The sequence below is a fragment of the Hyperoodon ampullatus genome (genome assembly GCF_949752795.1).
Source record: "Hyperoodon ampullatus genome assembly, chromosome: 14".
Taxonomy (NCBI): Eukaryota; Metazoa; Chordata; class Mammalia; order Artiodactyla; family Ziphiidae; genus Hyperoodon; species Hyperoodon ampullatus.
This window is the reverse complement of record NC_136927.1, coordinates 40727432-40749938: the sequence shown is the minus strand read 5'-3', so window position 1 is coordinate 40749938 and position 22507 is coordinate 40727432. Positions and strand designations below refer to the sequence as shown.

Genomic DNA, 22507 nt, shown 5'->3' with positions numbered 1-22507 from the left:
AAACTGTGGCTTTATTTCTATCTAAATAGCTCTGCCATTGTTTTCAATGTATGATCACTCACTTGGAGCTCAGGGCAAGTTTGTTGTTGGAAATCAGTCTAGTTTTCACCTTTCTCACTGCTCAGATCACAGGTTTAGTTTGAACCTGAGCACCTTCCTTCCTTCCTTGTAGAAGCCACCAGCATCCTATTTTCTCCCCTGCAGTGTCCAGTTCAAATGCTGATGTCTTTGGAGTCACTGGTAACCAGACATCAGACATGCTGGCTACATCAGAACTTATTACAGCCAAAAAGTCATTGGACTGAAGGAGCAGTCCACTAAGTCTCATCAGTAAGGGTTCATTTGCTCACCATCTGCATGTTTGGAACAACAGTTAAAATGGTAGTAATAATGTCTACTATTTACTGAAGAGCTTGTCACTGTGAGCATATTTCATATGATAATCAGAATGTTCTCATGTTGTTGACTTTATTTTTTGGTTCTATCATTTTCTCTACTATTTGTATAGTAATACTTATTACAATTAAATAGCTCTACAGAAGAGGAAATCTAAAAGGTCAGCAAACATGAAAAGATAATAGCCAGAAAAAAATTCAAAGGAAAGCAACAGAACAGAAAATTTTAAAACGTGATTAACATCCAGTACCGACAAAAAGGGAGAAAATAGGCAAACCCATGCATTTTTGGGGGGAGTGTGCGTTACTACAATATTTTGTAACACAATCTTGCAATATTTATTAAATCTGTAAATTCACCTACCCCTAGACCCAGCGAGCCTTATGTTTGAAAAATCGATCCTATAGAAATAAAAACTCCAATTGGTAAGAGTATATGTACAGGGACATTGATTTCATTATCGTTTATTGGTAGAAAAAGCTGAGAACTATCTGAATGGTCGTAATTATGAAAACACCTACCCCAGAATGAATGTCTGTTTTCAGTATCCTGAACATCCCATTGTTCTACTCAGCATCAAGCCTTTGGACAGTCTGTTTCTTTTACCCAAACTGCTCCCTAATTCTGACAAAAACTTTCTCATCCTTCAAGTCTCAACAAAGATATGCTAATGTTTTTAAACGGTGTAAGAGAGAAAGTATCATGAAAATGTGAATCACGGGGACTGGCTTGCAATTGGATGAATCTCACAAACAAAGTGAAAGAAGCCAGTCGCAAAAGAGCGCATACAGTGGAACAGAAAGTTCGAAAATAAGCAAAGCTGACTGTGCTGTTAGCTTTGGGAGGTAGTGACTCGGACAGGGCACATGGAGACTTCGGGAATCTATCACTTTCTATTTCTTGATCTGGATGCTGGCCACAGGGTGAGTTCACTTTGTGAAAATTCATCAAGCCGATAATGATGTGTGTACTTTTCTGTGTGTACATTGTACTTCAATAAAAAGTTAAAAATACACCCAATCTATTTTAGGAAGTTACCTTCTGGATATAACCAAGAGAAAATCTGTAGGTGAACCAATGGTACCTAAGAAGAGAACACTGAATGCAACCTCTACTTTGTCGCCTGTAACATTTTATCCCCATAAAATATTAAAATGTGCTAATTTAGAAATTGCCTTTAAAAATCAGAAGCTTTCACTCTGCTGTTTTTCACTCCAATAGTTGAATTGTCATCAATAACAATACAAGTTAACAGTCAGCAAGCCCTATCCCAGGGCTTGTACTGAGCATTTTAACAAACATCACCCTGCTGGCTCCTCATGACAGTCCTGTGAGGTGGGTGTTGTTCCCATTTCTCAGATAAGGAAACTGAAGTTCAAAGATCTAGCGACTCACCAAAGGTCAGAGGTAATTAGGGTCAGAACTGGTTTGCTAACTCCAGAGCTTATGCTTTTACAGAAAAAATATCTCTATAAGAGGTAAAGTAGCTAAAAAAAGAAATCAGAAATATCTTTTGTGAGACTCATTTGGGTTTTTTTTTTTTTTTTTTTTTTTTTTTTTGCGGTACGCGGGCCTCTCACTGTTGTGGTCTCTCCCGTTGCGGAGCACAGGCTCCGGACGCACAGGCTCAGCAGCCGTGGCTCACAGGCCTAGCTGCTCCCCGGCATGTGGGATCCTCCCGGACCAGGGCACGAACCCGTGTCCGCCACATCAGCAGGCGGACTCTCAACCACTGTGCCACCAGGGAAGCCCCTCATTTGGGTTTTTAAAAATTATTTCTAAAACAGCTCTATTGAGGTACAACTTATAGACAATAAATTACCGGTCAAGTATACCACTGATGCTTTGACGTGCGTATACACCCATGAAACCAGCTCCACAATCAAGACAGTGAACATGTGTATCATCCCCCAGTTTTCCTCATGACCCTGTTCCTGTTCTCAGGCAATCACTAATCTGCCACTATAAATTAGTTGGAATTTTCTAGAATTTTATAGAAATAGAATCAAATATATAGAGAACAAACTAGTGATTACCAGTGGGGAGGGGGGAGAGGAGCAATATAGGGTTGGGGAGTGGGAGGTACAAACTATCAGATGTGAGATAGGCTACAAGGATGTATAGTACAACACGGGGAATATAGGAAATATTTTGCAATAACTGTAAATGGAGTGTGACCTTTAAAAATTGTGCAAAAAATTAAAAATTTAAAAAACAGAAATAGAATCAAACAGCATGTGTTCTTTTTTATCTGGCTTCTTTCACTCAGTGTACTTGTTTTTGATTCATCTATCTTGCTGCATGTCTGAACTTAATTTCTTCTGGTTGCTGTGTAGTATTCCATTTTTCTATACTACAAAGCTACAGTAATCAAGACAGTATGGTACTGGCACAAAAACAGAAACATAGATCAATGGAACAGGATAGAAAGCCCAGAGATAAACCCACGCACATATGGTCACCTTATCTTTGATAAAGGAGGCAAGACTATACAGTGGAGAAAAGACAGCCTCTTCAATAAATGGTGCTGGGAAAACTGGACAGCTTCATGTAAAAGAATGAAATTAGAACACTCCCTAACACCATACACAAAAATAAACTCAAAATGGATTAAATGCCTACATGTAAGGCCAGACACTATAAAACTCTTAGAGGAAAACATAGGTTTTTTTTTGTTTTGTTTTGTTTTTAACAACACCATTTCTTCTACTAAATATTCAAAAGCCTCACTAAGATTTTTGGAGAAAAGGATCACTTTTCATCAATGGCACCTGGCACAGTCCCCAAACAGGAAATAAGCCAATGTAAAAAATTGTGAAATTTATCAGAAATAATGAAATGAGGCATCAGGGCAACCACACCCTGAAGGAATGGTGATGGTGGGGAATGTTTATATGCTGTCTGGGGCAAGGGGAGAAGGGATATATATAATGTAGTAGTCAAGAGCACAAGTCCTAGAGCCAACCTGCCTGGTTTCAAATCCAGTTCCATCATTTATTGGCAGTGAGGACGTTCCAAGGAGAGAGATGGTTGCCCATGTCAGATGCTACTGAGAAGTTGAGACAGCCAAGGACGGAGAAAGGGTCACTGGGTGTGATGGTTTCAACGTCACTGATGTCCTTCCCAAGGGCAGGTTCAGTTCAGCAGTGTGTGTAGAAAGGATTACCAGAGGTTTTAGATGAGTGCGTGGGAGAACAGGAGAGGCAGTGAGAGGCAGTCACTCCTGGGGGAAATGAGTTCCAAGTCCCAATTCGAAAAGCCAAAACCACACTTTGGAATGCATGTCTCAGTCGTGGGAGGTATGGGAGAGGGAGGGCATGAAAGCTAACCCTTGGTGAGATCCTCTGCCCCTGACACCCCCTACACTCCCGTGAGAAACTGTAAGGTTTCTATAATGTTATAAGATAACCATTCCGTCACGTGGTGCTTCTCAACTTCAGTATTTCCAAATACATCACCTCCCTGATTTCTGCATGTCCGTACAGTAGCTCTACCATTATTTTCTTAGTAATGGTCTTTAAATGGGCTCGCTTTTAAAATGAAATTGACAGGTACTTTAAGGGATATTTTATAACACAACCATCAGTAGTAATGGCGTATCATTAGCCTTGAACAGAACGTACTCCATAAAACTAAATGCAAGGAAAAACAGAAATATAATTGAAGCCAAGCAAAGTTTTTAAAATTCTAGCCAAATGCTATTGCTCCCTCAGTTGGAGAAATGCTATAACACTCTGACCTCCACCTGTGATCAAAACCAAAACCAATGCTAAGGGGGAAGGGGGGCTGGGGGAGGGAAGTATTGGGATGTAGGGATTGGCAGATGCAAACTATTATATACAGAATGCACAAACAAGAAGATCCTACTGGACAGCACAGGAAACTACATTCAGTATCCTGTAACAAACCATAATGGAAAAGAATATAAAAAAGAATGTATACATATGTATAACTGAATCACTTTGCTGTACAGCAGAAATTAACACAACATTGTAAACCAACTACGCTTCAATTAAAAAACAAAACCCAAACCAAAACATTAGAAACAGTGCTAACATGGTAGTGTATACACACATAAAAATGAAACAAGTTACAAAAAAAGTACTCACCCTTACTACGGACGATGTGCTATGACATTCTCCGTTCTAGTCCGTATCTGACAACGTGCTATGACATTTTCCGTTCTAGTCCATATCTTTTTAAAATAAGGGACTTGATTCCCTACATGGAGTCACCATCCATTAATGGCCTAGTACACGGTTTCAAAAACAATGGATTAGTAAATATGGCATTAGTGTTAAAGACACACCAGCACCAGCCTGAGATCTTCTCCTTGGACTTCTTAAGATCTGAAAGGTCCTTAAGACCTTACTGAAAAGGCAGTAACTTTCTCACTGGGTGATTCAATGTCATTTCACGCTGTGTCACCACCCGGACCCCTGTCAACAGGCGTGCTGCTGTGTAACGGGGGACAGGCCACACTGTAGGGAAAGCTGATCTAGAGACTCTGCAAGTCTCTAGTAAGGGGCCATGATCTCTCTCGGATGGGAGAGGGCTGGCGGGCTGCCTCACTGCCGTTCTGCACACACAGGCTCAGGTTCACAGCCCCAGTCACATAACCAAAAATTTCATTAGGTGTGGACAGGCCTTATGTCTTTGAATTGGAGGCCAGGTCTCCAGGGCCCCTTTTAATCTGTATCATAACTGTATTAGTTTCCTACTGCTGCTGTAACAAGTGACCACAAACTTAGCGGCTTACAACAACACAAATTTATTCTCTTACTGTTCTGGAGGTCAGAAATCTGAAACCAGCTTCACTGGGCTAAAGTCGAAGTGTCAGCAAGGCTGGCTCCTTTTGGATGCTCTGAGATGTTCTCTTGCCCTTTTCAGCATCCGGTGGCCACCTGTATTCCTCCACTTCCACCCCTTCCCCCACATTCAAAGCGCATCACTCCAGTCTCTGCTTCTGGCGTCACATGCCTCCTTCTCCTCCGACCCTGACCCTCCTGCCTTCCCTTATAAGGAAGGAATCTTGTGAGGACATCTGGCCCACTTGGAGGCTCCTGGGTAATCTCCCATCTCAAGATCCTTGATCACATCTTCAAAGCCCCTTTTGCCACATAAGGTAACATATTCACAGTTGGAGGGCTCAGGGGCTCATCATTCATCCTGCCACAGTGACCAAGGTGAAGGCGGATTTAAGCAGGAAAGGGCAAAAACAGGAGCAGAGACGAGCTCCAACATCTGGTCAAAGTGCCAAGTCCAATGTCGGGTGCTGCAAACAGGAGCACACAGGAGTAAATCCCACAACGGACGCAAGGGCATGAGCTGAGTCTGACTCACAGGGAGTGAGCCAAGGTCAAGGTCGGGTTAGGACCCCTGGTTCCAGCTGACACAGAGGTGAACCGCAGCCCACCCAGGGGAGCAAAGGACAAACAGCAGAGGACCAACACACTGGCAATGGCAACTGAGATTTATTTAAACGGTAAAAGCCGACAGGAACAGGAACTGGTACAAGCACCTCGGTCAGTGAGGTCTCTCGGCGAGCGGGGAGACTGGTAGCCGAGGCCTAACCATCACTCAGGAAACTCGGAGACTCAACTCCGGAAAGGTCAGTGGCTTCAGCTCTGGCTCAGCACGAGTCTTGAACAGATCAGTAAGTTATTTCCTTCAAGCCTGGGAGGAAACACACAGAAGCTGTGAAGAGACTCTCACGGATTGGGGCAGAGAAAACAGCCAGAGGTGGGAGAATGTGACTCCCGGATCCCAGGCCCACAGTGACCAGCTCTGGGGCACCAGCCACATGTGTGATCACCGCAGCCCCGGCCTCCTGGTTGTGTAAGATGAGACTTCACAAGGCAACAGGAGGTTGGACGAGACTGTGTTTATGGGTGGTTTTGAAGGGATTGAGAAATGTTATAAGAGTTTAAGGGCTCTCTGCAGTAAACCTGAAAGTGTATCCTTTAAACGCTGAACTTTTTTTTTTCTGAATAATACTTCTCATTCGAACAACTTGTTTAAGGAGATCATTCTTTTTTTTTTTTTGGCGGTATGCAGGCCTCTCACTGTTGTGGCCTCTCCCGTTGTGGAGCACAGGCTCCGGACGCACAGGCTCAGCGGCCATGGTTCACGGGCCCAGCCGCTCCACGGCACATGGGATCCTCCCAGACCGGGGCACAAACCCGTGTCCCCTGCTTCGGCAGGCGGACTCTCAACCACTGCGCCACCAGGGAAGCCCCAAGGAGTTCATTCTTGAGTCTTCTGCTTTTTACCTTAAACATTTAAAAATTAATATTGGCCTGTTTTTGGTGAGAAAGAAGCCAAAGGGCCAGTGACTAGCCTTAGCAATTTTGTTCACCCTTTTCTATTTGAGTCAAATTCAGTAATAAAAAAGACTAGTGTAGGAAATTTATTTCTTCACATGTCTAGTAACTTTTTTTATCGTATACTGACATGGCAGATAATAAGTTGAGGAGACTCTGAATTCTAGTATCTTCCTCTGAAGAGTGTTGAGTTTTGTTCTAGCAGGCAATTATATTATTGGAGAATCATCCTGATCTTCTACAGTCTTGGTTGCAGGGTTGTTTTAGTATGAATCTGTCTAGGTTGTGTACCAGAGCCTATTCTTTAGGAACTTGGCCTTTTAAATGCTGAACTTCAAGCAAACACAGTTCTTTCTTCCCCACACACGCAGAAGTACAGTAAGTCCCCTACATACGAACAAGTTCCATTCCGAGAGCACATTCGTTAAGTCCAATTTGTTTGTTAAGTCCAACAAAGTTAGCCTAGGTACCCAACTAACACAATCGGCTATATAGTACTGTGCTACAGGTTTGTAATACTTTTCACACAAATAATACATAAAAAATGAAGAAAACATTTTTAATCTTACAGTACAGTACCTTGAAAAGTACAGTAGTACGGTACAACAGCTGGCATACAGGGGCTGGCATCGAGTGAACAGGCAAGAAGAGTTACTGACTGGAGGAGGGAGAGGAGGTGGGAGATGGCAGAAATGAAGGATTGTCAGCAATAAGAGACGGAGGGCAAGCTGTAATTTCACTCACGCCTGACGCTGATGGAACGCAAGTTTGCATCTTTGAAAGTTCGCACCTTGAAGGTCTGTATGTAAGGGACTTACTGTACTGATACAACAGAGCAGCCAGGCGCAAAGTGGGGAAAAGAAGCCCCTTATATAAAAATGCTCAATACATTGCTACTTTACAGAAACTACAATTAACTCTATGCTATTACAAACCACCTATATTTTTTAAAGTGTGAGAAAGTTAAGTAAATTCAGACATAGCCTCATGACAGAATATTTATAAAGCCATTAAAATGCAAGGGGAAATGCTTACAATATTAAGTTAAAAAGATCAGGAATCAAGGTTACATAAATAGATAAATTCAACTCTGCTAAAAACAAAACAACAGCTAGAAAAAGAATGGAAGTGAAAAGCTGCCAGAGGTTATCTCTGAGGGAGGGCGTAAGGGTGATTGTTTTTTCTTTGCCATACTTTTTTAGAAGTTTCCACAGTCCCTACTAAAAATTACACTGTTTTTAAAAGTGCGGGAGGACAGCAGTACAAAAACACACTAATAAATGATTTTTTAAATAAAAAATAATTTAAATGGATTTTGTGGACTGAACTGCCCAGCTGGGTAAATTTATAAACTAGCGGAAAGATAAGCCCAAGCGGGATGACTAACAACCTGGAATTTTCACACAGGAGACAGTCCTTGACTCTGCCAAGTTCTTTGTTTTGTATGGACTACCTGCCTAAAGCCATGTGTCAGACACATCATAGGAAGCTTAAGGGCACCTATGACATTAAAGGCCAGGACCGAGATCTAAAATGGTCTCCACTGGCTGGAGAGCCGCCCAAGGGCTATTCCCCCAGGGGAAGCAAGGTCAACAAGGGGCAGCTGTAAAGGAGGAACTCGATCAAGATCAAGGCAACAAGAAACACTGAGACACGGCTCCATGCTCTGTCCCTATGGCCCTACTCTTCCAGGCCGGGGAAATTCATCTTAAATATAAGAGAAGAGAGAAATTCAACCCACAGCTGCAGGGGTGTTAGAGAGATATAATGATCTGTGTGTTTAACATCTAGTAAACCTGGTTACAAGTTGATTAAAAACACAATCATTGGGCTTCCCTGGTGGCGCAGTGGTTGAGAGTCCGCCTGCCGATGCAGGGGACACGGGTTCGTGCCCCGGTCTGGGAGGATCCCGCGTGCTGCGGAGCGGCTGGGCCCGTGAGCCATGGCCGTTGAGCCTGCGCGTCCGGAGCCTGTGCTCCGCAACGGGAGAGGCCACAACAGTGAGAGGCCCACATACCGCAAAAAAAAAAAAAAAAAAAAAAAAACACAATCATTGGGTCCTTTTATTAAGATGATTACAAGACTCAAGGTCTCTTACCATCCAGCTGAGAAAATTCCAGTCTTCTAAAGGGCTGTTGGTTTGTTTTCATACATGTGGTTTATTTAAACAGTTCTCCTGGGTTTTGTGCTACAAAAACACGGAGGATATAACAGCTGATTCTCTGGCTATGTTCATGGATCGGATCCACGTATATATATACATCCCCTAGTTCTTCCTGGGTCGAAAATTCCCGTCAAGTCTTATGTTCTCTGGAGACAAAAAAATTCCCCCTTTCTAGGTTACATCAATACAAGTGAAGTCACTTACCCAGTTCACTTCCTCCTTTGGTGGCCCAGCAAAGGCAGTAATGCTGCATCAGTTGTTCGAGAAGCTCCATTTCATCCAGGAATTCAAGGGACTCTATTCTGTGGAGAGAATGAAGAGACAACAGTATAAATGTATCCAATCAAAAATGAAGGTCATGACCCATGCTTATAGTCATGGAAAGGTGTTCAGGATATACTATGTGAAAAGAAGCAGGCTACAGAATAGTATGCATGGTGTGGGCCCATTTTAACTTATTTTTATTGAAAAGAAGAAAAAATCCCATAAGCAAAGTCAAAAGTGACAAATGACAAACTAGAAAAAAATGTCTGCAATACAAATGACAAGGGGTAGATTTCGTTGTTATATAAAGAGCTGTTACACTTCAATAAGAACATCTTTTAAAACTTATTTAAAAGATGGGTAAAAGACCAGTTCACTGGCAAGGAAAAACAAGAGCTTTTCAACCTCATTTATGTGAAAAGAAATGTAAATTAAAACACATGAAATGTTTTCAGCTAACAGTTGACAAAGATAAAAAAGGCTGATACATCCTTAAAAATAAATAAATAAATAAATAAATAATTTCAAAAGGTTGATATACATTTTACCAAAGACATGGGAAAGAGGTGCTCTCCTGCATTACTAGCAGGATGACAAAATAGTATAACCTCTCTGGAGGGCAATTTGACCACCTCCATCAATGTTTAAAATGTACGTCCTTTCATTCTGCAATTCTGCTTTAAGAATTTACCCTATAGGTGTTCAAGAAATCTCACTGCAGCATCACAGCTGCAATGTAGTAACAGCAAGAAGACAAAACAAAAAACAAACTTTAAAGTAGAAGAGGTGGGTTGAATAGATTAAACACATTCATACAATAGGATACTGTGCAGCCATATAGGGTAGGTTTATATGAATTGACATGGAACAGCCTCTAAGACCTATCATGGAATTTAAAAAGCAAGTTGTTTAGGAGGTAATGTACCTAGTATATTACGATCTATGTAAAGAAAAAGTGGGGGATATATATGGTTATACATGCATGGACTAATTTTGGAAACTGCAGAAGAAACTGGTAATGGTGGTTGTCTCTTGAAACAGAAGGTAGCTGATAGTAGTGAGGGTGAGGTGAGGGTGTTTTGTTTTGTTTTCACTGTACTACTTTTTTCTGGTTACTTTTTTCCCCATCATGTGCTTATATGACCTTTTTCCAAAAATCATTTTAAATGTAAACTTTTAAATATATACACACACAGAGAAACATATGAAAACAGCTCTTTAATATGTTTTCTGTTGAGATATGCACACACTGGGGTGGTGGGGACAACGCAGGCATTTCCAAAAAGAGTAAAGAAGGAAAATAAAAGGTGATCCATATTCCACTATTTACAGCCACTGTTAACATGCTGGTATTGCCATTCGTCCAGGCTGTGTGCATCTGTGTTTGTGTGCATATGCGTGTGCATGAAAGTGTATAGATGTACACACTTGTGCATGTTTCTGTATTTGTGTTTAGCTTCCGCCCTGGTGTGCAGGCCAAAGAGTCACATCTGAAGAATGACTATCCAAGGAGTACTCTGGTGGCTTCCCAACTAATCTTAGCAGAGGACCTCAAGGCAGGCTTCCTAGTATGAGAAGAAACCAGCATCACGATCAAGGCTCCATCACCGTCATGACCAAGTTCAACTATCAGGACACACTAGACTGTGAAGCTGTTCCCTAGAAGGTGAACTCCACAAAGGCAGGCATGATGCACAGTAGGCATCTGTTAAATCAACAGGCCTGCCTCTGGTTTCTTTTTATACAGAGTATCTGGCAAAAGCCCTCGACAAATGTAGACACAAACTATGAGGCATCTGCAGAGCTGGGAGGGCTGGTCGGCCTGGGGTGGACAGACCGAAGCCTGTCCCGCCTCTTTATCCACCTCTGTTAGGACAAAGGCTGCTGTCTGCAACATAACTAAATGCCCAGCTATAGACATTACTTTTTAATTACTTTAAAATTATTATTATCAAGGAAACAACCTAAGTGTCCATTGATGGATGAATGGATAAAGAAAATGTGGTATATATACTGACATTTACAATGGAGTATTATTCAGCCATAAAAAAGAATGAAATCTTGCCACATGTGACAACATGGATGGACCCAGAGGACGTTATGCTAAAGGAAATAAGTCAGAGAAAGACAAATATTGTAGGGTCTCTCTTCATGTGGAATCTAAAGGAAAACAAACAAACAAACAAAACAATTGGTAGGTGCCAGAGGTGGGCGGTGGGAGGGCAGGCAGGCAAAATATGTGAAGGGGGTCAAAAGGAACAAACTTCCAGCTGTGAAATACGTAAGTCACAGGGAAGTAATGTACAGCATGGTTATTATAGTCGATAATGCTGTGTTGCATATTTGAAAGTTGTTAAGAGTAACTCTCAAAAGTTCTCATCACAAGAAAAAAAAATTCTGGAAAAGTAGTGAAGATTGCTGCCATGTCCTGCCTGCCATTTGCTGCACACGGTGGGGTGTTGCTCCAGGGCCTTGCTTCAGATGTGATGGCCCGCACTATAGAACCAGTGGAAACTTCTTGCTCATCATTTGCCTGAAATCTTGGCTTGTGTTCACCTTTTTAAACAAAAAATATGCACCAAAAATGCCCACAAATTCAGCTACTACATCTCCTTTAAAGATCTTCTTTAGAAGATCTTTTATTCTTTGGACTAACTGTGAAGAAATTGATGGAAGGCTTATTATGTTCTAAACGGAGTTTTGTTTACTACTCAAAATAAAGTGGTTCTCCTTAAAAAAAAAAAAAAAATCCTGTATGTGCAGTGACCGATGTAACTGGATTTATTGTTATCATTTCACAATATATACAAACATCGAATCATTATGTTGTGTACCTGAAACTAATGTTGTCTGTCAACTACACCTCAATTTTAGAAACTGTTATTAACATGTATCCACACATAAATAACAGGTACCACTAAACAGGATGTGGTAACCCTGAACATCTTGACATGTAGAGATAAATACAATCTATTGTTAAGCTTTTGAAAGGATGGTGGTTTACAGACCAATACATGTAATATCAATCTACTGATTCAAAAAATATAAATCTATATATTGATAAATATTTATCTTTATATACACATAGAAAAAGAATACACCCCAGCTGTCTCTGGAGGGTGCTACAGAGCTCACAACTGCTCTATACTTCATGCACTTTACACTGCTCAAAAACTGTTTTATTAGAACGAGCATGTATTTCTTTTATAATGAGACGAAAAGTCCACTTAAAAATCCATAAGCAGACTTTTCCCCCCTTAGGAGCCCTTGGGCAACGTCATTTTCCTGCTTCTCCAAAACACAGGGATTGTGCAAGATTTCCACTGCAGAGGTGTAACCGCTTATTTCAACTAAGATAATCTGTTTGGGCATAAACCTTATCTTGGCTAATAGCTAATGAGTTACTCTCAAGGAGCTATCAATGTTTAATCTACATTAGCAGCAGCTTAACTTGTTTCAAAATAAGTCTAGTTCAGGGTTGAATTTTTTTTTGTTTTTGTTTTTAACATGAAAGGATACAGACAACGATGCCTTTAGTTCACAGTTATCTGCCACGGAGCAAACTCTTGCCAATCCCATACCTGCTCACTTCGGCACGCGGTAATTTGCTGTACAATTCCATCATGTCGATGGCTGATGCCGATTCCCACCCACTTGACAGGAGCCGTTCTTTCTAAAATGTGCAGTGGAGAGAAAGGGAGAGGACAACGTGCTGTCATATGACCCAAGACACTCTTCACGTACACAGAATTTCCCTCAGAGGACTCCTCTTTCAAAAGCCCACTGTGGCCACTATCATCTTTTTTTTTTTAATTTTCCCATTTTCTATACTGAACACACATTGTTACAATGGGGGAAAATGCACACTAAAGTATAATATTTAAAGAGAAATAAAGGAAAAAACTTTTCTATAAGCAACAGTTTTTTAAAGTACCTCAGTGGTAATGTGACACAAGCCATGTAAAAACTAATGTATTCAAATGGGGGCAGGGGTGGGAAGTGTCTCTTTAGCAAAATATTTTCAAAGGTGGGGGAGTGGTGGGGGAGGGAACTATTACAGGTTCCAAGAGATTTAAGGGACCGATCAGTCAAGTACAAAGTGGGAACCATGTTTGGATCCTGATTCAAATACACCAACTATGAACATTTTTTTAGACGACTGGGGAAAACTGGAGATGAATTGGGTGTTAAGTGCTATGAAGGAGTTCGTGTCGACTTGTAAGATGTGATAATGGTATCATCACTATCCTGGGGGTGGAAGATCCTCATTTTTTTTTTCATTTCTTATTTTATTTTTGGCTGCTTTGGGTCTCTTTTTGCTGTGCACGGGCTTTCTCTAGTTGCGGCGAGTGGAGGCTACTCTTTGTTGCGGTGCGCGGGCTTCTCATTGCGGTGGCTTCTCTTGTTGCGGAGCACGGGCTCTAGGCGCGTGAGCTTCAGTAGTTGTGGCATGTGGGCTCAGTAGTTGTGGCTCGTGAGCTCTAGAGCACAGGCTCAGTAGTTGTGGCGCACGGGCTTAGTTGCTCCGCGGCATGTGGGATCTTCCCGGACGAGGGCTTGAACCCATGTCCCCTGCATTGGCAGGCAGGTTCTTAACCACTGCGCCACCAGGGAAGCCCAGAAGGTCCTTATTGGTAGGAGAGTCACACTGAAGTATTTATGGGGAAAATGATACACTGTCTGGGATTTGCCTTAAAATATTCCAGTGACACCACCAGCAAAAATTTGGAGGCAGGGGGATAAATCAAACGATAATGACAAAATGTTATTAAATTATTGAAACTGGCTGATGGAATATGGGTGTTCATTTTAACTATTCTCTCTACTCTTATGTTTGAAAAACGGCATAATAAGAAGTTAAGATAATAGGGGGTCGGAAATGTAAATCTGCATCTTCCATACCAAGATGGCAGGACAGGGCTTGGATTTCCCCCCAGCACAATGAACCAGTAGCCCACGTGGAGCCCTAGCTGCCCAGAGGCAGGCACTCATGAGGGACTCTCACATTCTCTTATCTGTGAAGGGAGGGTGCCCTTTCTCGGTTGGCTAACGGTACAAGAGGACGTCCTGGTCTCTGCCCTCTGACCTGAGACTCTAACGACTTGCAGGTCTCCACTCCCGCCAGGTCACACTGTCGTCTCCGCAGGTTCTCAATCATGATCTGCCCAAACCGGTCATCCATGTTCACCTGGGAAGGGACAGAGGAGGCTGGGCATTGCCATAAGGATCTCTTTGTTTGTTAAATATGCAAGATTAAAACAACGACATCCTATTTCTAACCAGTCAAGGCTGATAATACCCACTGCTGATCACAGAATCCTGAGTGCCATGCTGATGCAGTAGAGCCCCTCGAAAGGCAATTGGGCAGTGTCCATCCACTGCAAACACTCAGTCTGGGATCCAACAATTCCACTGCCAGCAACCTGTCCTACAGATAGACGCACACGTGAACGCAAAGATGCAAGCACATTTACTGCAGCATTATGTATGATAGGAAGAATCTGGAAAGAACTTAAATACCCATCATTTGGGGTTAAATTAATTCTGGCATGTTCATATAATGAAATACTATATAGCTGTGAAAACAGGAAAGGAAGATAGATAGATAAACAGACGGACAGATATGAAATGATTCCTAAGATAAACTCTTGAAAAGTAAGGTACAGAGGAATGTGTATAGTATGCTCCCATCTGCCTTTAGGGGAAAAAAAAAAAAAAGAAACTCTCTCCACATTTATATACGCATAGGAAAATTCTGGAATACAGCAAGGTTGCTTCCCAGATTAGAGGCTGAGGTATTGGGTAGATAAGAGACTTACTTTTCTTTGTCTACCCTATCGAACTATATGATTTTTTTGTTTTATTCTGCATGTGGCATTACTTTTTGAATAAAAAACTGGTTTATAAAACATAATTTATATATGTGCACAACTGCCACAAAACAAAATATTATGTACATGGGAATTCCCTGGTGGTCGTGGAAAGAGTCCGTGCTTTCATTGCTGAGGGCGTGCTTTCATTGCCAAGGGTGTGGATTCGATCCCTGGTTGGGGAACTAATATCCCACAAGCCGCATGCAGTGAGGCCAAAAAATATATATATATTATGTACATTATTGTATTGATAGAATATACACTGTTACTTTGTCATATACAAGGTATCAAAAATTCAGCACTTTAACAATATATGAAGTGATTCCCGGATTCATAAGCCAACACCAACGCCAACGCTGCAAGACAAAACCCAATGTTACTCTTTTTTAGGGGGATGAATAAGGCTTATGTGGCACTAATGATAGGATTGCACACTATTCATTCAGGATACAAGCGTATTTGTGAGCACAAACTCCTTCATTTTATTGCCTAGGTTTGAATCCTGGCTTGATACTTAATAGCTGTGAGCAAGATGCCTAACCCCTTGGTTCAATAGTCCTCTTATATGTATGACTGATTCACTTTGTTATAAAGCAGAAACTAATATTAAAAAAAAAATAGTCCTCTTACCTGTAAAACTAGGATAGTACTAGTACCTACCTTGAGGGTTGTTGTGATGATTAAATAAGTTAATATATATGAAACTCAAAGAATAGCGCCTGCTATATAAGTCATCAGATTCGAAGAATGTGCAATAATTATTATCATTACTGAAATAACCGTCATCCATGTGGTTTTGTCATTTAACCACTAATTAAAAAATAATACATGTTATGTGAGCAATTGACAAATGTGAGGATGATGATTCTGTACTTGTTAGGAAAGAACTGAATTAAGTTAAACGTTTATTATTCACAAAATGAAGGTGTTGGGTAGGGTTTAACCCCATCTAAGGACAGCTGTGGTCAACATATTGAAAACTGGCACATTCTCAGGCCTGTTCCAAAGTGACAGTGTCTCTAGTCAAAACTCACTTAACCCACTGTCTCTCATGTGATGTTGAATAAAGGTTTGTTGAATAAAAGAATACAAAAATGAAGGAGAGTGAATGAAATGGTACACATCCGAAATGTGTGGAAACATGGGAAGTGGAATTCCTTTTCCCCCAGGTATGGTATCCTGAAAGCAAAGACAGGTCACCAGGATTTATCCACATCAATACTAAAGACCAATGAGGCCAGCTACCATTATATCCATTCACTAGGACAGAAGACTGAGTCTGAGGAATGCCTCCAATTAAACAGAAAAGGAAGAAAAATCAACCAACCAAGAACCACCTATACAGGAACCTGGACTGGGTGAGGGGTGGGCAGGAGGCCAGGAGATCAAGGTCTAGCCTTAGACCTCTCCAATAGCTACATGACATTGGGCAAGGTCCTGTACTGCCCTTATCTGTAATAAAATATAAGAATAAAATAAAATGAGGTAAAAAACAAAATAAAATCAATAAAGCTAAAGTAAAATAAACAATAAAAGTAGCTGAAGTGTATTCAGTGCTTATCATTAGTCCTCTGCTGTTCAACATCTCATGAATTCCCATAATAATCCAGAGAAGCAGGTATTCTTTTTTTTAATGAATGCACTTGCCCCATTTAATCTGAATTATTTAGACTTGAGAGGTAGGTATTCTTTTCCTAGGTATCTAGGTATCTAGATCAGAGAGATCCAAATAATAGCTAACTTAATAATAGCTTACTTAATAGCCAGGCAATGCTGTAAATGCTTGTGCACCTATTAACTCATTTATTAATTATGAAGTCGGGATATTATTATCCTCACTTTTCTGATGAGGAAGCAGACACAGAGAGGTTAAGTAACTTGTCCAGGTCACAAAGCTAGGCAGTCTGCCTCCAGAGCATGGACTCCCAACCACCAAGCAATTCTGCTCAGGTCACACAGTCAATAATAAGAGCTAGGGCCAAGATTCAGATCCAATCTGAATTATTCCGAAGCCCTAAAACATAACCCCTTTTGGCACTAGATCAAAGGAGAAAAACAGGGAGCTCGTGGGCCAAGCTCAGTGATTTTAGAAAGTAGGAAATTTTACATTAAAATCCTGCATTTCTAACATTTCTTGAAAAACTGGGAGCTCAGGCAACTCCAGGCTCACTCCACATGGTAACAGTTGGCTGGAACTGAATAGTGGGCACCCCATGAAATGGAACATGGGTGCCCCAGTTCACCACAGTCCCCATGACCCCACACTATATAACACCTAACCAACTGCCTGCATCTGCATCACTACCTGCCTCTGAAGGCATCTGAGTTTGCTACCCCTATGCTGATGATAGCCAAAATTCCTTCCATCAAAATCTATGACACTACAGGAAACACAATGATAAGAACTCAAACAACTTTCTTAAAGGACAAGACAGAAGTTCCAACAAATCTCGCTAAAAGTTTGCCAGCAGTCAAGAACTCAGGAGTACTAGGTTTGCGGGAACCGATTAATAAAGGAGATATGTGAGTGGCTGGAGGCAAAAGGAAAAGAATAAGTGAAAACATATTCCGAGGGTGCTCAGAGAGAGAAAGCCACCACTGGAGTCCCAAGAAGAAGGCAAATTTCTCGTGCTTCCTTTTACCTGTTCGTAGTTTATGAACATGGCAGTCTCAAAACTCTTGGCTGCCCACTTGAGAAGGTTTGTAGACTGCTCTGGAGTCATGTAAACCAGCACACACTCAGCTATCAGGAGGGTTGGCAATCTTAAGGAAAGAAAAAAAAAAGGCACATAAATATGTTTTCATCAAAATGGGACTCTCAAATTGCACTCACATTACAGGGAGGGCACTTCATACCCCAGGAAAACCAGAAGCACTAGTTTTCACATCAACAATCAGTGCATTGGGGCCCAAAGTTTTACACTGTAAAAAGGCGAGCAATCAGCAATGAGTTTTGTCTTGCTGGTGAAAATGTGTTAAATGTGTGTGGTAGACTATAAAAATAGCTAGTCTTCCCTACCGTGCACCCACAGTGCGGCGATGTGAACCCGCAGATTCTCCCACTCAGGAGGTGAAGCTTATTTCCCTTCCCCTGGAATCTGGGTTAGTCATGTAACTTGCTTTGGCCAATGGAACAGCAACAGACAGGATACAAGCAGAAGCTCGGAAATGACTTACACACTGGTGCTTGCTCTCTTGCAGCACTTGGAAACCTGAAACCACCATGTGAATGAAACCAAGCTAGCTTACCACTGGAGGGGAGGTCCTGTGGATGAGAATGAGGCAGCCCAGCTGACCTGCCCACTGTCCACACATGAGTGAACCCCAGGGCACATCACCTAAACCTGGCCCCCAGCAGACGAGCCACCCACCTAAGCCCAGGCCAGGTAAAGATGGCTATATGGGAGTTTTTTGTATTATTTTTGTAACTTTTTTGTAGATTTGAATTATTTAAAAATGAAGTTAGATATTTTTACCATATATTTTCTAAGAGGTAGCCATTAGCAATATTAAAAAAGAGGATTAATATTTTTCAAAATATAAGTGAAAGAAAAGCAAAGACAAGACAGCCCATAAAGGAAAACAGAGAATACAAATGAAACCACAAGGAGGAATACATAATTCGAATACTTGTTTCAACAATTGTTTTTCATCCATTTTATAGATCTCCAAAAGCGAGGCAAACTTCCCAATCAAGAGCTAGCCCAACTTATACCCAATTACTTCCCTAACCTTCCAGCACATCTGCCAAAACAGATGGTTACTGCAACTATAGTTAGAGTCAGAGGCAACTGACTCAGGGCCTATCACGTGCCAATTCCTGTTCAACTGTTTTTGCATGCCGTTACTTGATCTTCAAAACCATCTTGTGAGATAGTTTTTAGCCCAGTTAATAAATGAAAACACTAAGCCTCAAAAAGATTTAAAAAAACAAAAAAAACCACTCTCCCCTATTAAACAACTAGTGAGCAGGAGAAGTAAGACAGAAACCCAGGGTGAGATTCTAAGACTCGTGCTCTCCTCATCCTGAGAGGGCTCCAGGCCCATCGGTATCAGCTTTAACCAATCTACTTCTGACTTCACAAACCATGTGCCCCCAAGAAATCCAGTGGTGTCCTTGAAAGTTAAGACTTCCCTTCAGCTAAAAGAAAACACACTACTTGCTCAACATCGCTGATTATCAGAGAAATGAAATTCAAAACTACAGCAAGGTACCACCTCACACCGGTCAGAATGGCCGTCATTAAAAAGTCTACAAATAACAAATGCTGGAGAGGGTGTGGAGAAAAGGGAACCCTCCTACACTGTTGGTGGGAATGTAAGTTGGTGCAGTCACTATGGAAAACAGTATGGAGGGTCCTCAGAGAACTAAAAATAGAGATAGAGTTGCCATATGATTCAGCAATCCCACTCCTGGGCATGTATCTAGACAAAACTCTAATTCAAAAAGATACATGCACCCCTACATTCATAGCAGCACTACTCACAATAACCAAGACATGGAAATAACCTAAATGTCCATCGACAGATGAATGGATGAAGAAGGTGTGGTACATATATACAATGGAATACTACTCAGCTATAGAAAAGAATGAAATAATACCATTTGCAACATGGATGCAACTAGAGATTACCATACTAAGTGAAGTAAGTCAGAAAGAGAAAGACAAATACCATATGATATCACCTATTTGTGGAATCTAAAATACGGCACAGGGCTTCCCGGGTGGTGCAGTGGTTAAGAATCCACCTGCCAATGCAGGGGACACAGGTTTGAGCCCTGGTCCGGGAAGATCCCACATGCCGTGGAGCAACTAAGCCTGTGTGCCACAACTACCGAGCCTGCACTCTAGAGCCCACGAGCCACAACTACTGAAGCCCGTGCGCCTAGAGCCCATGCTCCACAACAAGAGAAGCCACCGCAGTGAGAAGCCTGAGCACCACAATGAAGAGTAGCGCCCGCTCGCTGCAACTAGAACAAGCCCACGCGCAGCAATGAAGATCCAACGTAGCCAAAAATAAATTTTAAAAAAGGGCACAAATGAACCTATCTATGAAACAGAAACAGGCTCACAGACAGAGAGAACAGACTTGTGGTTGCTAAGGTGGGAGTGGTGGGAGGGACGGACTGGGAGTTTGGGGTTGGCAGATGCAAACTATTATATTGATATATAGGATGGATAAACAACAAGGTCCTACTGTATAGTGCAGGGAACTATATTCAATATCCTGGGATAAACCATAATGGAAAAGAATATGAAAAAGAATGTATATATGTGTATAACTGAGTCACTCTGCTGTACAGCAGAAATTAATACAACATTGTAAATCAACTATATTTCAATTAAAAAATAAATTTAAGAAAATTTAAATAAATTTAAATAAATTTAAGAAAACACACTACATTCTGCAATCAGTGAACCACCTAAGGGTCGTCCCAAAGGAAAAAAGAAGCACAAATACTCTTTACAGTGTATTGACCTTACTTCTGAACACCTGGTGAGACAGACTCAGACAATAAAGCTGGAGTGACAACACTGGGTCAAGTAGAGCTGTCCCTGACATTTGAGCTGGTGGAAGTGTAAATCCTAAGAATGACAACCTGGTTGATGATTCTAGACTAAACACGTAAGCAAGAACTTCAATATGCAAAGGTCACAGCCATCACTGTGCTGAAGTGTTAGGAAGATCACACTTTAACCCCCTATACTTCCCACCCCTCCATCGCCCAAAGCTCACCTGTATTTGCACCTGTCCTTACCCTCCTTCCTGCCCTCTCAGAAGAACAGAGTGTTTCTCTTCCCTCAAGGCTAGTTAACCTCAGTCCATGCTCTACATCCTCCCTTCCCTCTCCTCCAGCAACGATTTCCCTTGTTGCTAATTTCCTTCATCGTTTGCCACTGATTCTTCAATTTATTCTTTAAAATAACTTTCCCTTTCCCTTACCTGCCTTCCAAACCTCTCCCTTGAGTTACTCACCTCAAATATCCTTGAAAGTGTCATTTTCACCTACATTAGACCAGGTGGATATGCCTTTTCCTCCCACTAGCTCTTTATCTATTTGACCAGCATCACTGTGCTAAAACCACACATCTCACTCCCCTCCTCTGCCTCCCAAAGGTACCCACTCTCAAGAATTTGGTGTGAACCCTTCTGGTCCATTTTAAAAATACTTCTGTTACGTATATATGTAATCATGAAAATACAGTATTTGGGGGGGTTTGACTTTACACATTTGGTATCACACTCTGTAATTTAATTTTTAAAAACTCAACATTAAGTTTTTGAGTTCTCGCCGAAGTCATGCATTTTACATAGCATTCATCCATTCTCCTCCTGATGGACGTTTAAGTTGTTCCCAATTCTCTGCTACTAAAAACAGAAGCTGCAATGAACATCCTCCTTGTACATACATGTAGACCTTCTCGGGGGGACACACCCAACAATGGAACTGCAAATTCATATGGTACTGACAATTTCACTAGATAATTCCATATCATTCCTTGCAATGGTCACACCAAGATCACTCCCACCAGTGGTGGACGACCATTCCTTTTCCCCCCGATATCCTTGCCAACACTTGATACTGTCAGACTTTTACATTTTTGCCAACTTGGTGGCAGTAAAACAGAATTTCATCTGATTACTACTTAAGTTCAATACCATTTTAATATGATACCCCATTTCCTCTTCGAGCTGCCTGGTGATCTATCCTTTGCCCATTTTTCTACTGGACTTTTTAAAAAATAGTAGGTATTCTTTATATACCCTGGATGCTAATCCTTTCTTTATATGTTACAATTATATGTTTCTATGCATACAATTATCTTCCCTCAAACTTATATTAGTAGTCAGTATTTTACAAAAGCAATACAGGTGATTCTCATGGGAAAACAGACTCAAGGAACACTGCTTCTCAAAAAATTTCAGAAAACTACTCTAAGTAGCAATGAAAAAAAAAACGGTACATGTTATCATGCTGTACCTCCAACTGGCCTTATCTCAAATTAGCATGAAATCACAAATGTAAGAGGTTAAAAAAAAAATCTCACTGTGTATTCATGTTACATTTCTTTAGTTTCTCTTCCAGTTCAGGTATATCTCGGAGATCTGCTCCAATGATGGCATATCTTGTTGAATCCATCATGTGCCCATCTGTAAATGTAAGAAGAGATTATAATTTCAACAGAAATTGATCAAGAAGAGATTATAATTTCAATGGATGTGACTTTTTCAAAACTAAAGTATATGTATTGTTTTTCTCCATTATAAAAATGCATGCTCGCGCTTCCCTGATGGCGTGGTGGTTAAGAATCTGCCTGCCAATGCAGGGCACACGGTTTCGAGCCCTGGTCTGGGAAGATCCCATATGCCACAGAGCAACTAAGCCCGTGCTCCACAACTACTGAGCCTACATTCCAGAGCCCGCGAGCCACAACTACTGAGCCCACGTACCACAACTACTGAAGCCCACACGCCTACAGCCC

General features: G+C 41.3%; 1 protein-coding gene across 1 annotated transcript in view; it reads right to left on the bottom strand.

Moving 5' to 3' along the window:
- Positions 1-5855: 5855 nt before the first annotated feature.
- Positions 5856-22507, bottom strand: part of LCMT1 (leucine carboxyl methyltransferase 1) — a gene marked incomplete at its 5' end in the record, with an annotated part of 56178 nt that continues 39526 nt past the window's right edge. The window contains 6 exons of the mRNA XM_079719620.1: positions 5856-6072; positions 9088-9185; positions 12729-12820; positions 14234-14335; positions 17663-17783; positions 22073-22175. Coding sequence (XP_079575746.1) covers positions 6050-6072; positions 9088-9185; positions 12729-12820; positions 14234-14335; positions 17663-17783; positions 22073-22175 — 539 coding nt within the window. The 3' untranslated portion in view covers positions 5856-6049. The remainder of the gene's footprint in view (positions 6073-9087; positions 9186-12728; positions 12821-14233; positions 14336-17662; positions 17784-22072; positions 22176-22507) is intronic.